Source organism: Nannospalax galili, unplaced genomic scaffold (genome assembly GCF_000622305.1).
Source record: "Nannospalax galili isolate Female #2095 unplaced genomic scaffold, S.galili_v1.0 scaffold675, whole genome shotgun sequence".
NCBI lineage: Eukaryota > Metazoa > Chordata > Mammalia > Rodentia > Spalacidae > Nannospalax > Nannospalax galili.
The window spans coordinates 2107990-2123226 of NW_008337205.1; the positions used below are offsets into that span (position 1 = coordinate 2107990).

The window sequence follows — 15237 nt, forward strand, 5'->3', positions numbered from 1 at the left end:
TACAGGATTGTGGGTAAGGGAGAGATGGAGTATCCCTGTCATTGGGGAAGAGAAGAAACAGAAAAGGAAAAATACAGAGGAGACCAGGCTTGGATGATGACAACAGGAAGAGAAAAAGGTGCTGACTTCATAAGGATGGAGGGCTGGGGGAAGGCACTCCCTGTGGTAAAGACTGCCAGTCTAATCCAGGTATGGTGATGCGTACCTGTAATCCCAGCACTCTGGAAGTGGAGACAGGAAGACTGAGTTTCAGCCAGGGCTATACAGTGAGAATTTGTCTTTTAAAAAAAGAAGCAAAAATGGCTGGGAAAATAAGCAGTGTGGTCGACTGAGTTAATCCACAAGGCAAGGCCCAAGCTCCAAGTCAAAACGATGGGGTGAGGGCTTGGGAATTGGAAGGGAAAGGCAAGCTGGGCTGTTGTCATTTCTAGGCAAACCAAGAACTTACATTGATGTTTCTGCCTGCCCTCTCCCACCAGGCCACGCATTGTACTACTGCCCCCCATCCCTTGTCCCCTACAAGGCCCCAGGGTGTTAAATCAGGCCTCACTTTAGCCTTTTATTCTATCTGTCCATCAAATCTCTCATCCATGATAGGTTAGGGGCCCCTCCTGGGCAGACCCCCAGAACATTTTACAAAAGAGTTCCATTGCCCTACCCTGTATGCCCAGCACTTCCCCCGCCCCCCTTGATCCCAACCAACGGCCCTGTGCACATACAATGTTCTTTGCCATTCCATCTCCCCTGAGCCCCTGGCCCAGAGCCAGATTCCCTCTGGGAGGAAGGCTAGGAGGAAGGGGGTCAGCTCTCAGGGGTGGAGGTGCCTGGGCCACTCTGCAGCATGTCTAGGGCCTCCCAGAAGAAATCCTTCTGAGCTGCCATGAGGGGCATCCAGCCCACAATCTCCTTCATCTTTGCCATGCGGTCCTGCAGTGTGGGGCAGCTGTGGATCTGGCTGAGGTACTCCTCACAGGCCTGGGCTGTCCCTCCAGGGTCCTGGGAGGCTCCAGCCCCCTGGCTGGGCTCGGGGCTTCCCCCTACCCTGCTGGCTGGCAGATCTCGATAGGCAAGGGAGTGCTCGATGTCGTGGCTGGATAACATATAGAGGCATTCTCGGGTGGAGCAGACGGAGCAGGCACACAAGGGGACCTTAGAGAGAAAGAGTCTGGTTGATGGAGGCTTAACATTGCCCAGGCTCCCAGGAAGGTGGCTAAGTCTGTGTTGGTCCCTCTCAGACAGGCCCTGAACAAGCAAGCGAGCCATAACTGACTCTGTGTCAGGGCTATGTGAGGTCAAACAAGTCCATTAGGGTATGCTAAGGGAGAAAGCCCAGAGTAGAGTGGCATCGCAGGAAAGGGAGATGGCGAGGAGCTGAGGAAATGGAACTGCTGGGTCCCTGCAGGGAAGCCAACTATAAGCTGGAGGCTGGAAGATCTAGAATTTGAGCCAGGCTGGACCACACAGGCAGAATGTGTTTGTAAAAAAGGGGTAAGGGTGCTTGTTGCCTAGCATAGCAATCTGAGTTCCATCCCTGGGACAAGGAGAAAACTGATTGCTGAGAGTTGTCCTCGGACTTCCACATGCATGCTGAGGTATATCCCCCTCCTTTCCCCACATGCATGCTGAGGTATATCCCCCTCCTTTCCCCACATGCATGCTGAGGTATATCCCCCTCCTTTCCCTCCCCCATAAATTAAAACTCTTTATAAAAAAAAAAAGGAAAGGAAGGAAAGAGGTTAGTCCCGGCTGCAGTTCAATGGGCCACTTGGCCCTACTGCGCTGTGCTTGCTTGCCTGACTCTGCTCTGACCTGGATGTGCAGCTTGACGAAGGAGGCGCTCCCCTTAGGCCAGCCTGGGAGGCGGCCTCCGGCCCCACAGCCACAGCCCAGCAGCTCCTTGCTGAAATCTGAGGTCTGGCTCAGCACCAGGGAATGGTTGAGGCCACACCAAAGAGCAATGGGGCGTTGCAGATAATGTACCTAAGGATAGACAAGACAACATGGCCAGGGACCTTGGGGTGGGGACACCAAGGGATGGGGGACCCAGGATGGAGAATGCTGACTGGAAGACTCAGGGAAAAATGCGATCTAGAGAGTTGGAAGGAAGGTCCTTCTCAGAAGGTCTGCCTTGTTCCACAGGCTGGCAGCTAACTGTCCCTTCTTGTGCCCACATAGCCCCCCAACAGTCTGGGGTGTGTGTGGGGGGGTGTCTGGTAGTTGGTGAATACCTCGTCTTTGCTCCTTAGGGAATATACTGTTTCTTGAGGAAAAGGCCTGATATCTACTACCTCATTTTCAGTCACAGGTTTGGCCTCAAGTTTTCCTCTTTCCAAGGCCTGAACTAAAGCCCCCTCTCCTTCCTGTGCAACTCCCCCAGACTTTCTATGTAGCCAAGGATGACCTTGAACTCCAGAGATCCTTCTGCGTACCTCCCCAGTGCTGGAAGTACAGGCCTACACTATCATGCCTGGTTTTATGAGGTGCTGGGGATGGAACCCTGCACTTTGTGCCTAGCAGGCACTCTACCAACAGAGTTATACACACACACACGGAGATATATATATATATGAGAAAGAGTATATGATGTAGCTCAGGGTGGCTTAAAACAGCTATGTAGCCAAGGCTGGCCAGAAATGCTGATCTACCTGCTACCTCCTTCCCGGGCTGGATTTCAGGTGTGCTCCACCACATTTCTAGGTGTTGGGGATCAAACCCAGAGCTTCTTGCCTGTTAAGCAAGTTTACTGAGCCACATTCCAGCCCCATCTCCAACATTTTCAGTTTGTTCTCTTAATATCTTTCAAATTGGCCATTCCTTTTTGTAAGAAATATTTCCACCTGCCTCCTGATGTTTGGCTACGCAGAACTGGCTACATGACCAGTCTGAGGTTGACCACATTGTTGTTCCAGGCAACAGCCAGTTTTTCCTGAACTTTATGATGTGGCTTCTCTCCCTCCCACTGAAGACTGTCTCCACAGGCATTCAACCTAGCTGCTAACTCGCAGCCCCTTCCTGTGCACTCATTATCTTGACACTGTTGGCACTTTAATTCCAAAAGATATAGGTAAGTAATTTATGGTCAATAAAGGGAAATTTCAAGGCTAGGTGTGTTGGTGCATGTCTATAATCCCAGCACTTGAAAGGCAGAGACAGGAGGATTGCTACAAGTTCCTCAAGACTAGCTGGTCTACACAATGAGTACTAGGCCAGCCAGGGCTACATAAAAAGACCTTGTCTCAAAAACAAGAGCCTGGCATGGTGGCATACACCTTCAGTCCCAGCACTCTTGAGACAGAGGTAGGTGGATCTCTGTGAGTTCAAGGCCAGCCTGCTCTACGTAAGTTCCAGGCCAGCTAGGGCTAAATAGTGAGACCCTGTGTTGAAAGAACAAAAACAAAACAATGAACACTAAAGGACTGGAGAGATGGCTCAGTGGTTAAGAGTACTTGCTGCTCTTGCAGAGGACCTGGGTTTAGTTCCCAGCACCCAACTGGGCCTCCTCAGGCACCTGCACATGTTCTTATACACATACACATACACACACACACACGCACACACACACACACACACACACATACACACACACACGCACACACACACACACACACACACACACACACACACACACACACACGCCCCAAACACAAAAATAATTATTACCAGAAAGTAACAATTTTTAAAAAATCAACCAGGTATGGTGAGGCACGAAGATTATACCGTGTTCCATGCTAGTCCAGGGTACATAATGAAAGCCTGTCTCTGAAAAATTAAAAATCACCAGAAATTCCACCACTAACCATTAACACCTTGTTGGATAGTGTGTGTGTGTGTGTGTGTGTGTGTGTGTATGTGTGTGTATGTGTATACACCAGTGCGTGCCATTGGATTACAGGTATATACCACCAAGCCTAGTTTATGTGATGATGGGGATGGAACCCAGGGCCTCATGCATGCTAAGCAAGCACTCTACCCACTGAGCTACACCCCCAGTCTCCTGGTCCAAGAGCATCTCTTCTCATTCCCTATACCAATGATAGCTGTTGCCTCATCTGCCCCGTGTTTCGGTTTTTGTCGTTTCAACCTTGTTCTAACTTGGAATCTAATTGCTAACCAGACATTTCTGATTCAGTGTTTCATTGTGGAGTTTTTTTGTATTTTATTTATTATTTTTATGTATATGAGTGTATTTATTGCCTGCATGCATGTAAGTGCACCTATATCATGCAATGCCTGTGGAGGACAGAAGAGGGTGTCAGCTCCTCTGGAACTGGAGTAATAGATGGTTGTTAGCCACTATGTGGTTGCTGGGAACTGAACCCTGGTCCTCTGCAAGAGCAGTCAGGGCTCTTGACCACTGAGCCATCTCTCCAGTCTTTCCACTTTATTTTTTTCATTGTTTATGATTTTTATTTTATGTGTATGCATGTATTGCCTGCATGTAGGTAAGTGCACCTGTGTTGTGCAATGCTCTCGGAGGTCAGAAGAGGCTGTTGGATTCCCTGGGACTGGAGTTACAGACAGTTGTTAGTTGCCATGTGGGTGCTGGGATTTGAACCTGGGTCTTCTGCAAGAACAACCAGTGTTCTTAACAGCTAAGCCATTTCTCCAGCCCCCCACCTTATTTTTTGAGACAGGATCTCTCACTGAAGCCAGAGCTCACTGACTGGCTAAGCTGGCTGACAGGCAAGGCCCTAGGATCCTCCTGTCTCCTCCTCCCAGCACCCACATATCAACTAACAACTGTTACTAACAACTGTTCCAGGGGATCCACATCCTCTTCTGGCCTCTGTTGGCATTGCACAACACAGGTGCACTTACAAACATGCAGGCAAAATACTCATATACATAAAATAAAAATAAACCAAAAAAACCCCACAAAACTGGGTGAGCATTGCTGGGAAATAATCTCACCTGTGTGGGCTCCCCTCGATCCATTTTGTCCCCTGTTCCAAGCTGTCCATATCTGTTATTTCCCTGCATAAAGGTCCGGCCAAACTCATCCACCAGGCCAAGGTGATTATAGCCAAGAGCACAGACTAGTACCTGGGAAGTTTGAGACAAAAAAGGGCAGGTAGGCACTCAGTTCCCAAGGAACTCAGCTCCAGAACTTCCCCCTCACTGATCCCATCTGGGTCCCCTCTCACATCCAGATCCAACCTTCCAATCCCTAGAGCCCCAACCGTCTGCTCTGCCCCACCCTGTCCCCACCCCTCAGGCATCCTACCTTGGCAGGCAGCGAGAGAGCAAGTGGCATCTGGTGGTCCAGGGGGTCAAAGGCTTGAAGGGTCCCAAAGAGATCACGATACACCCCTGGGGTGTGCACCTCAAAATACACTCCCCCCTGGTCTGGGGGGTTGGGAGCTCTCAGCTCAGTAGCTTTGGGCACCCATTTCCTAGGGATAAGGCCCCATCTGGGATGGTAAAAGCTGAAAAATTTCAGGGAGTCTCATACCTCTGACCAATGCTCTGATGCCTGGGAGCCAGGCCACATGCTTTCACACCCAGAGGGGTATTGGCATGTGGAGGGGTCTGTCCAAGCCAGAGTCTTAAGAGGGAGGTGGTTCTTTTTTAATTTTAATTTTTCATCTTTTATGTACGGTGTATGTGTAGGCATTGGCATGCGCATGCCCCCCTGCATGCATGTGTGGAGATCAGAGGACCACCTCAGCTGTAGTCCTTATCTGAGATAGTGTTTCTTGTTTTGTTGCTTCGTAGGCCAGGCTAGCTGGCCCTTGAGCTGCCAGGGTTCCTCTGTCTCTGCCTTTCATCTCACTGAAGAACAGTGGGCTGCTACTGCACTCTGCTTTATGTGGGTTCTGGGGATTGGAACCCAGGTCCTCTCAGTTGCACAGCAATAACTTTGACCCTCTGAGTCATCTTCCCAGCCCCAGGAACTGGTTCTTACCTGTGATATAGAGAATGCTGCTCTGGTTGGAAGCCATGTAGGTCACACGCAGGTGAGGTAGGCATTGAGACATCTTCCTGAGTGCCAACTGCACTGTGTAGGAGCGTGGCTGGTCCAACTGGGTCTCATTCACTACCAATGAGTAGATTTTTCCTTCCTCTGGGTAGATGAAGGGAGGCATACAGTTATACAGTGGAGGGGACTCACCAATAGCCAGATTAACCTCCCATGGAGTCCTCATGTACACAGGATGAAACATTTACTGATAAGATAGTGGAAGTGGAAGAAAAAGGGAAAAGGGCTGGCAAGATGACTCAGTAGGTAAAAGCACTTGCTATGCAAGTCTGACAATCTGGGTTTGAACCCTGGAACCCATGTGAAAGGAGAGAGAGAATGGACTCTTGAAAGTTGTCTTCCGACGTCCATATGTATACTGTGGCATGGATATGCCTGTACACACACACACACAGAGCACAGCATACACAAAAGAAGGAATGAAGGAAGGAAGGTAGAGATGAATTGAGAATGATGGTGTGTGCCTTTAATCCCAGCACCAGAGACAGAGAGACAGAGGCAAGCAGATGTCTATGAGATCAAGGTCAGTCTGGTCTACATCTCAAGCTCCAGGACAGCTAGGCTACTGGAAGACCCTGTCTCAGCTAAACAAAACAAACAAAAAAGGGAGCTGGGTATGTTGGCACATATCTTTAATTCCAGTACTTGGGAGGCAGAGACAGGCAGATCTCTAAAGTTCAGGCCAGCCTGAACTACATAGTGAGACCCTGTCTCAAAAAAAGATAAAAAGGAACATGGCCTCCAGACTCCCAGACCCCAGTCCTGAAAACAAATCAGGGACATACTTTCAGCATAAGAGACTAGTGGAGAGAAACCTACTAATTAGATGTCACAGACTCTAATTTGAGTGTTGGGAAGAATAAGTCTGGGGATTTAGGTTCCTGTCTGGGATTTAGATGTCCATAGGTTCTCTGATTTGAGGAGGGTGATCAAGTACAGGGGACAGGGAAAGTGGGAGATAATTTGGGGTAGAAAGTACTAGAAATAGAAGTTTGGGGGCATTAGGTTTTTTTAGAGAGTTTTTAAAATGAATTTATTTTTATTTTTTGTCTTTTTTAAGACAGGGTCTCCTTGTAGCCCCAGCTGTCCTGGAACTCACTATGTAGACCAGGCTGGCCTTGAATTCACAAAAATCCGCCTGCCTCTGCCTCCCAAGTGCTGGGATTAAAGCCATGTGCCACCATGCCTGGCCAAATGAATTTATTTTTTATGTGTATAAGTGTTTTGCCTAGACTGGCCTCAAACTTATTATGTAGCTTGAGGAAAACTTCTAACTCCTGAGGCTCTATCTCCCAAATGTTGAGATTACAGACATGTGTCACCACATCCACATTAGACAGTGTTAGGACTTGAACCCAGGACTTCATGAACACTAATAAGCACTCAGCTAATTGGGCTACATCCTCAGCCTGAGCAAAGACCTTTATTCATCTGAAATATGATACAGAATTCTAGAACTATTGGAATTGAGAGCTGGAACAGGTGGCAGACAGAACTCTTGTATGCCAGACCTTCCTTCCTCTCCCCAGGAGCAAGTCCTGAAGAATCTGCTAGAAACTTTTGCAAATCACTCCTTTTTAGATCACACCTGTGAGGAGCAGTAGAGCCCGCTGGGTCTCCTGGCCAACTAGCACAATCTGCTTGAAGCTCATGGAGTGATGGAATGTCATCTTGAAGACCCGTTGCCCACTAGACTGCAGATAGACCTCCACACAGTCGCAGGCCCTGCTGCTGGTGGTGCCCACCACTGCTGGCTGCTCCCGAGTAGCCAACACATAGAGGTATTTACGATAAACTGTGTCACATCTCGGGTCGGAGGCAAACTGTGGAGAAAGATGAGGCTGTCTGGGATCTGGAACTTTGGAATGGGATGAGGCTGGAGAAAGTGGATAATGGGGTGGGAGATGAGATTCCTTTGGGTTAAGAAATGAGGCCTGAGCCCTTAAGATGGTGGTAAAGTAGTTGGTACCAAGCCTGATGACCTGAGTTAGAGTCCCAGGATCCACAAGGTAGAAGAAGAGAAGAGAACCAGCTCCTGAAAATTGTCCTGACCTCTACAAGCTTGTAATCCCCCAACCTCAAAAATATAAATAAGTGCAATTAAAAATAATAATAAGCCAGGTGTGGTGATACATGCCTTTAATCCCAGCACTCAGGAGGCAGAGGTAGGTAGATCTCTGCGAGATGGCCTCCCTATGAGATGGAGGCCATCTCACAGTAAGTTCCAAGCCAGCTAAGGCTGCATGAAGTCCCTGTCTCGAAAAGACCAATAATAATAATAATAATAATAATAATAAGAAGAAGAAGAAGAAGAAGAAGAAGAGGAAGGGAGAGGAGGGGGAGACCAAAGCTTAATTAAGGCTTGGCTTGGTGATGTAACTGAGTACACTTGCCTAAAATGGGTGAGTCCCTTAGTTCAATTCCTGGCACTGCAAAAAGGTAATAAAACAAAGCAAAACCAAAAATAACTTGCTTTCAGGTTCTGTAAGAGAGGGCAGATGTCCTGACCACCCCCCTAATGGAGAGATACCTCAGAACTGGTGGGGTCTCTTGGAGGAGGGTTGGGTTCTCAGCAGCCAGAGCCCCCTACTCACATCCTTGGCTCCACGACACAACACCACATAGCGGCAGGCCCGCCTCCACTGGATCTGGCCAAAGGTGGAGGAGACCAGGGCGTTTTTGAGGAAGAATAGGGTCCCCACATAGTCCAGAATGAACACGTGATCCTTCGTGGGTAAGAAGCGGCGGTAGCCGTGGGCTAGCATGGGGGCCACACTCTTGCTGAGACATCGGCGGCGGCCTCCAAATGCCTGGAAATACAGGCCCTTTGTATCTGGAGAATAGAAAGAGATGGAATTTTCAAGGGTGGAGTGGACATGAGAGAGCAGAGTCAGAGCTTGGGCAAGCTAGTTTTTTTTTTTCCCCCTAACACCCTGGTATTTATTGTTTCCCTAAACTAAGAGTATGGATTACACCCATTCCAAGGGAGATCGGAAAAGCTTGGTTTGCCCCACCCCACCCTGAGGCCACACGTTTCTTAGTTTGCATCTCTTTGGTCCAAACTCAGAGGAAGTGTTAGAATAAACACATAGAAAAGAGGCATAAAAAAGAAAGGAATGACTGAGAAATGCCAGCTTCCCTCAACCCCCGGATGTGGCTCTGCTTTCTGGACTCAGGGGTTTGTGCTTGTGCGTGCGTGTGTGTGTGCGTGTGTGTCTGTGTGTGTGTCTGTGTGTGTGTGTGTGTGTGTGTGTAAGAACTAACTGGATAGGGATTTCCTAGAGTGGAACTGGTCTGGAGCACAGTTGGAGTGACTTTATCTCTCAGGGAGCACTGGTTGTGGCAACCAGGGGAGTTGGTGCTACTAAAATAAACATCATATTAGAAATAGGACAGCCACCACCACAAAGAATTATTTCATCTCTGGCTTGGGAGATGGCTCAGTGGTTAAGTGCTTGTACGCAAGCCTGAGACCGGAAGTCCGGATGCCAGTGCCAGATGGGTGGTTGCCTGCTTATAATTCCAGCCTTGGAAATGCGAGACTGGATCCTCAGAGCAAGCTAGCTAGGAGGTTTGTGAGCTTTTGGTTTGATGAGAGACTCTGCCTCATTGAATAGAGTGGAAGAGCGTTTCGGGATGAGTCATGACAACCTCATCCTCCACATGCATGTACACATGGAAATGGAAAAAAGAAAAAACAAGGAATTATTTCATCTCAACTGTCAAAAATTGAGGCTCTGGGGCTGGAGAGATGGCTCAGTGGTTAAGAGCACTGGCTGTTCTTGCAGAGGACCTGGGTTTGAATTCCAGTACCCACAGAGCAGTTCACAACTGTCTATAACTCCAGTTCCAGGGGATTGGACTCTCTCTTCTGACTTCTGTGGGTGTTGCACAAGATTAGTGCACTTCCATACATGCAGGCAATATACTCAAACACATAAAATAAAAATAATAATAAAAATATATTTAAAAATTGAGGTTGGGGGGCTACCGAGGTGACTCAGTGGTTAAGAGCACTGGCTTCTCTTGCAAAGGACCTGGGTTTAGTTCCCAGTATCCACATGTTGGCTCACAACCATCTGTAACTCCAGTTCCAGGGTATATGACACCCTCTTCTGGACTCTGGGTGGCACCAGGCACACATATAGTGCACAGACATATATGCAGGCAAAACACTGTTAATAAAAAAAATTAATTTGAGGTTAGGGTAGATGTCAAAAGGCTGAGGAGAGGCTGAGTGGGTAAAGTGCTTACTGTACAAGCACAAGGACCTGAACTGGATCCCCATCATCCACATAAAAGTGGGGTGTGGAACATCCTTAACCCCAGCACTGGTTGTAAGGAGAGGAAAGTAGAGACAGGAGGATCCCTGGGTCTTGCTGGCCATCCTACCTAGACAAAATGGCAAGCGCCAGGTTCAATGGGAAAGCCTGTCTCAAAACAGAAGTCCAGAAACAGAGGGCGACACCCAGCATCAACTTCTGGCCTCCACACATGCAGCTGGTGTACCCACGCATGCTTACATGCATACAAAGCATACACACACACAGCGACAAAGTTCAAATATCCTAGTTGAAAAGAGGGTAAACTCCAGGTCTGAGGTATGGGGATGTCTGTAGGGTAAGCGAGTTGGTACATGCAGGGAGGCTGGAAGCTGGGATGGTAATGGCTCTATGAATGAGACGACTGCCAAAGGTGGGCAGAGAACCTTAGAGAAAGTACTTTCGGGAATATGTTTGGGTATTTGGGTCTGACAAAGTTTCTTCCAGAGAAAAGGTTAGTAGGGGGTACAAAGATCACCAGGCAACTTGACAAAGAAGGAAAGAAGGAAGTGCCAGAATGAGGAAGGTTAGAGGCAAAGAGAGGAGGAAGTCACTGGGGGAAAGAGGGGTATACAGTTAAGAATGGCTGCTCTCTTCCAGGGCCGGGTGCCAGAACTCTGGTCATGGAGGCGTGGACTGAGCCTGCGACAGATGCGTCTCCACACGCCCTCGGCATCACACACTTCATGGAAGTAGTGGCAGGTCTGGCTTAGGGCAACAACATCTCTCACTGGGAGGAATGATACAATGTGTTCCACCTAGGTAAAAATAGGAGAGAAGGAGTATGGGAGCACAGGTAGCCCCTCAAGTGGTCTGGCCCCCCCAGATCATTTTTTTTTTTTTTGTCTTTTTGAGACAGGGTCTCCCTGTAGCCCCAGCTGATCTGGAACTCACTATGTAGACCAAGCTGGCCTCAAACTCACAAAGATCTGCCTGCCTCTGCCTCCCAAGTGCTAGGACTAAAGGAGTGCACCACCTCGCCCGGCTATAATACTCTCCCACCACTCCAAAGACTCACCAACTCTGGAGGGAACAACTGAACAGAAATAGGGTTCCCCCTCTCCTTCTTGTCACTCCCTGTCTCCAGGCCACAAGAAGGGCAGCTCCTTTTCACCTGCCAGAGGAGAAAGGGGAGCACTGATAGTTCTGGGGGGTGGGTCACACCTGTTTTCCCTCCCTGCTGTCCACTTGTCCTATGTGAACTCCTGTCTTAGGGCTCATCCAGGTGAGTCCTCCCAACTCTCTTCAGGACCTCTGGCCACCATCCCTCTCGTCTGCCTTGTTCCTCGGCCCTTCACATCATCCATCCATAGATCTCTTGCTGCCATCACTACCCTGCCCTTCCCCGGCCCTGCCACGCCCCCCCCCCCTCACCCTGAGCCCGTCCTCCTGTTTGCACTGCCTGGTCAGTTTTTGCAGCTTCTGTCTCCGGCTTCTCCTCACCATCCTGACTGTCGGCCCCCTGCTCCTGCCCTCATCTTGCCAGGCCCTTTTGCTCCCCAGGCCCCAGGCCCTTGTTCCCCCTGCCTTTCCCACACCATGTCCTCTGTCTGGGCTTGGGGGAAAGTCTGGGGGCCCTCTATCATCTAGGCCCCACCCCCATGGAATCTGGGGCAAACCTTTTTGTGACCTCACTGTCTAGCAACTGTGACCTAGTCTCCATAACCTGACCCCAGAGCTGGATTCTGAGTTCTAGCTCAGCTCTAGCCACCAGATGGCTCGTGGGATACACGCTTTACTAGAGAAATAAAGAGTGAACGTTCAATTGATAGATGGCGAGTTCTTGACTTTGAGGAAGTGATAGTAACAGATTTTTCTGACTTTAAGCATTAACTCCATAGAGAAACACTGGTGACTCGTGAGTACACCGAGGCCTCTGGGGATTTGTAGTTCAAGAATATAAAGTCATAAAAAAGAAAAAAAAATATGGTTGGGATGTAGCTCCATTGGTAGATTGCTTGCCTAGCATGCATGAAGCCCTGGGTTTGAGCCCCAACACCTCATAAAACATGGTGAGGTGGTGTACACCTATAATCCCAGTACTTAGAATGTGGAAGTAGGAGGATCAGGAGTTCAAGGTCATCCTCAGCTACACATTGAGGCCATCCTGGGCTACATTAGATACTGTCTCAAAAAAAAAAAAAAAGGTAAGACTTGACAGATGAGGGGGGAAGGAGGCCCTGATCTAACCTAGTCACAAAAGCATGTACAAAACTGAGCACAAATTCTTTAGTCTCATTGAAAACAGGTCTAAGGTGCTACTTTCCTATGGACTAGCAGTATTGTTGCACACATGAAAGACACGCTATTAAGGTGAGGGAAAATGATGAATTTATTCTGGAAGTTTAGGGCATCTTCTGGTGCATAGACACAGCTTTTTCTGTGGAGTGAAATTTGTCAGGAGAAACCACAAATGAGATTGCATCTGACAGATAGGAGCAGGTCGGTCGACGGCAAGAAATATACAGAATATGACTTTCCCAGGGCTCAAAGAATTCAGTCCTGTTAGATAATCAGTGCACAAATGCCTGGGATTACAGATCCATGGACTGCCGTAGCCAACTTACTGTTCATCGTCCACTCCAACTCCCTTATCTACAGTATTAGGGGATCTACATAGCATGTGCATGGCCCAGGGTTTCATCTCAGGAATGGGGGGGGGCGGGGGGGGTGGGGAGCCTTGTTAACTAGCAAACAGCTACTTTGAGAATCTAAGAAAGAATTTCAACTAATAGCTATTATTAATAATTAATAATTTTTTGAGACAGAGTCTCTCTATAGCCCCAGCTGGTCTGGAACTCAATATGTAGACTAGGCTGGTCTCACTCAACTAATATAAGTTACTACATTCATGCTGGGTGTGGTAGTGCATGCCTTTGATCCCAGCACTCAGGAGGCAGAGGCAGGTGGATCTCTGTGAGTTCAAGGCCAGCTGGCTAGGGCTACAGGGAGACCCTGTCTCCAAAAAAAAAAAAAAAAAAGTTATTACATTCATTGTGTGAGGCTGTGTGGGTTGGGTATGCATGTACATAGGTGGTGGTCAATTTGGGGGGGATCCATTCTCTCCTAACACGTGAGTCTCAGGAACTGAACTCATAAGGCTTGTTGGCAAACACCTTTACCCACCGAGCCATATTGCTGGCTCAAAAATTTTATTTTTATTTTACAGCTGCCATGTGCAGGGAATTGAACCCTGGTCCTCTGCAAGAGCAGCCAATGCTCTTAACTGCTGAGCCATCTCTCCAGCCACAATTTTTAAAAAAATATTTTATTACATGTGTATGAGTGTATTGCCTGCATGTAAGTGCATCCGTGTCCTGCAATGCCTGAGGAGGTCAGAAGAGGATGTCAGGTCCCCTGGAATTGGAGTTACTGACAATTGTTACCCTCCATTTGGGTGCTGGGAATCTGGGAATTGAACTTGGGTCCTCTGCTAGAACAGTCAGTGCTCTTAACTGGCTCTCTCTCCAGCCCCTCCAGCCACAAATTTTAATAATTTAACAAATATTTAGGCAGATCAACATGTCAGATGTGATTTATGAGAGCAATTTCAGTTACTAGTGGTCCAGTCACTATCAGTATAGGAAGTGGACTCAGGGTCTTCAGTCACTACAAAGGATGTTGAGATATTTATTTGGTCTTTTTGAGACAGGGTCTCCCTGTAGCCCCAGCTGTCCTTGAACTCAAGAGATCTGCTTGCCCCTGCCTCCCGAGTGCTGGGATTAAAGGCATGCGCCACCACGCCCAGCTGGATGTTGAGATCTTTTAAGTGTGCCCTGAATGGTGGTGCACACCTCTAACTTCAGTACTTGGAAAATGGAGCTAAGAGGATTGGGAATTCAGTCACCCTTAGCTATATAATAACCAGTTGGAAGCCAGCAGGGTACATGAAATCCTGTTTCATAAAACCAAAATAAATAAAAATTGGAAAAGTATTATTTCTTGCATTTGGGACCTCTTTCTCTACAACATTCCATCCCAAGTAGCAAAATGAGATCAGGATCTCATGTAGGCCAGGCTGGCCTCAAACTTCCTATATAGTTGAGGATGATCTTAAATTCTGATCCTCCTTGCCTCCACCTCCCAAGTGCTGGAATTACAGGCGTGCACCACCACATTCTGCTTCAAATGAGATTTCCAATAAAATCCATTATAAAAGTGGAGAAACTGGGGGGAAACGGTCCCGCGGGGAGGGATGAGATTCAGCTTATTGTAGGTTCACAGGATCTTTCTCAACCGCTCTGCCTCAGTTTCCTCATCTTGTTCTAAAAGGACCCTGAGATTCTTTGTAGCTTGTAAACTTTGGTCTGGCCACCACAACTCTTGTAGTGGGGGAACGGGGTGTCTGGTGGGAATGGCAGGTCGGAAGACTCCTTGCGCGAGTGGGAAGCCGCCCTCCCGTCAGCCCAGGTGTTCCGCGCGGGACTCAGGCTGCGCAGCAGGAAATGGTCCTCTCGGCTTGGCCTCTGGCCCCGCGGGGCCTTTGTCACGCCCAAGAAGCTAGCTAGCTCCCTAAGTCGTCCACTCTGCCCCCAGCGGTCAGCTCTACTTTCCCAGCCCGCCCAGAGCGCGGCGCTCACTGTCTTCGCCACAGTCTCTAAAGTTCTAGATGACTCACCTCCTCCTTAGCGAAGGGACCGCCTCTTCGTCCAGGCTATTGGTAGACAGAGCCGTCCCTCAGAGAAGAAGCCGGGGACAGGCCCCCTAAGGAGGCGCTAATTAGTCTTCTTGGCAGTCACTCGCCTGGAACTAGGTTGCGATTGGTCTCTAGTTGAGCGCCGGCGTCCCCGCCTCCTGTTTGGACCCCATTGGGTTCGTGTCCAGCCCTTAAGCATTATGATTGGATGGGGCTGGCGGGGCGGGCCGGCGAGGCTCCACCCCCACAGCTGGTTCTGATTGGTCACATCCGACACGTCCCTGGTTCCTGATTGGTCC

General features: G+C 48.7%; 1 protein-coding gene across 1 annotated transcript; it reads right to left on the reverse strand.

Moving 5' to 3' along the window:
- Positions 1 to 263: 263 nt before the first annotated feature.
- On the reverse strand, positions 264 to 15111 carry Fbxo24 (F-box protein 24). The gene is made up of 11 exons (XM_029563224.1): positions 15094 to 15111; positions 14921 to 14956; positions 11321 to 11416; positions 10877 to 11060; positions 8575 to 8813; positions 7569 to 7803; positions 5906 to 6064; positions 5225 to 5346; positions 4912 to 5043; positions 1810 to 1980; positions 264 to 1149 (listed from the first exon to the last, which is right to left on the reverse strand). Exons 1-11 carry the CDS (start codon positions 15109 to 15111, stop codon positions 802 to 804), a joined length of 1740 nt encoding a protein of 579 aa, XP_029419084.1. The 3' UTR covers positions 264 to 801.
- Positions 15112 to 15237: the final 126 nt, after the last annotated feature.

Coding starts and splice junctions, on each gene's coding strand:
- Fbxo24 (XM_029563224.1), bottom strand. Junction 8,814..10,876: donor GAGAGCAGCCATTCTTAACT/GTATACCCCTCT, acceptor TCTATTCTCCAG/ATACAAAGGGCCTGTATTTC. Junction 5,044..5,224: donor CTCTCTCGCTGCCTGCCAAG/GTAGGATGCCTG, acceptor CAAACTTCCCAG/GTACTAGTCTGTGCTCTTGG.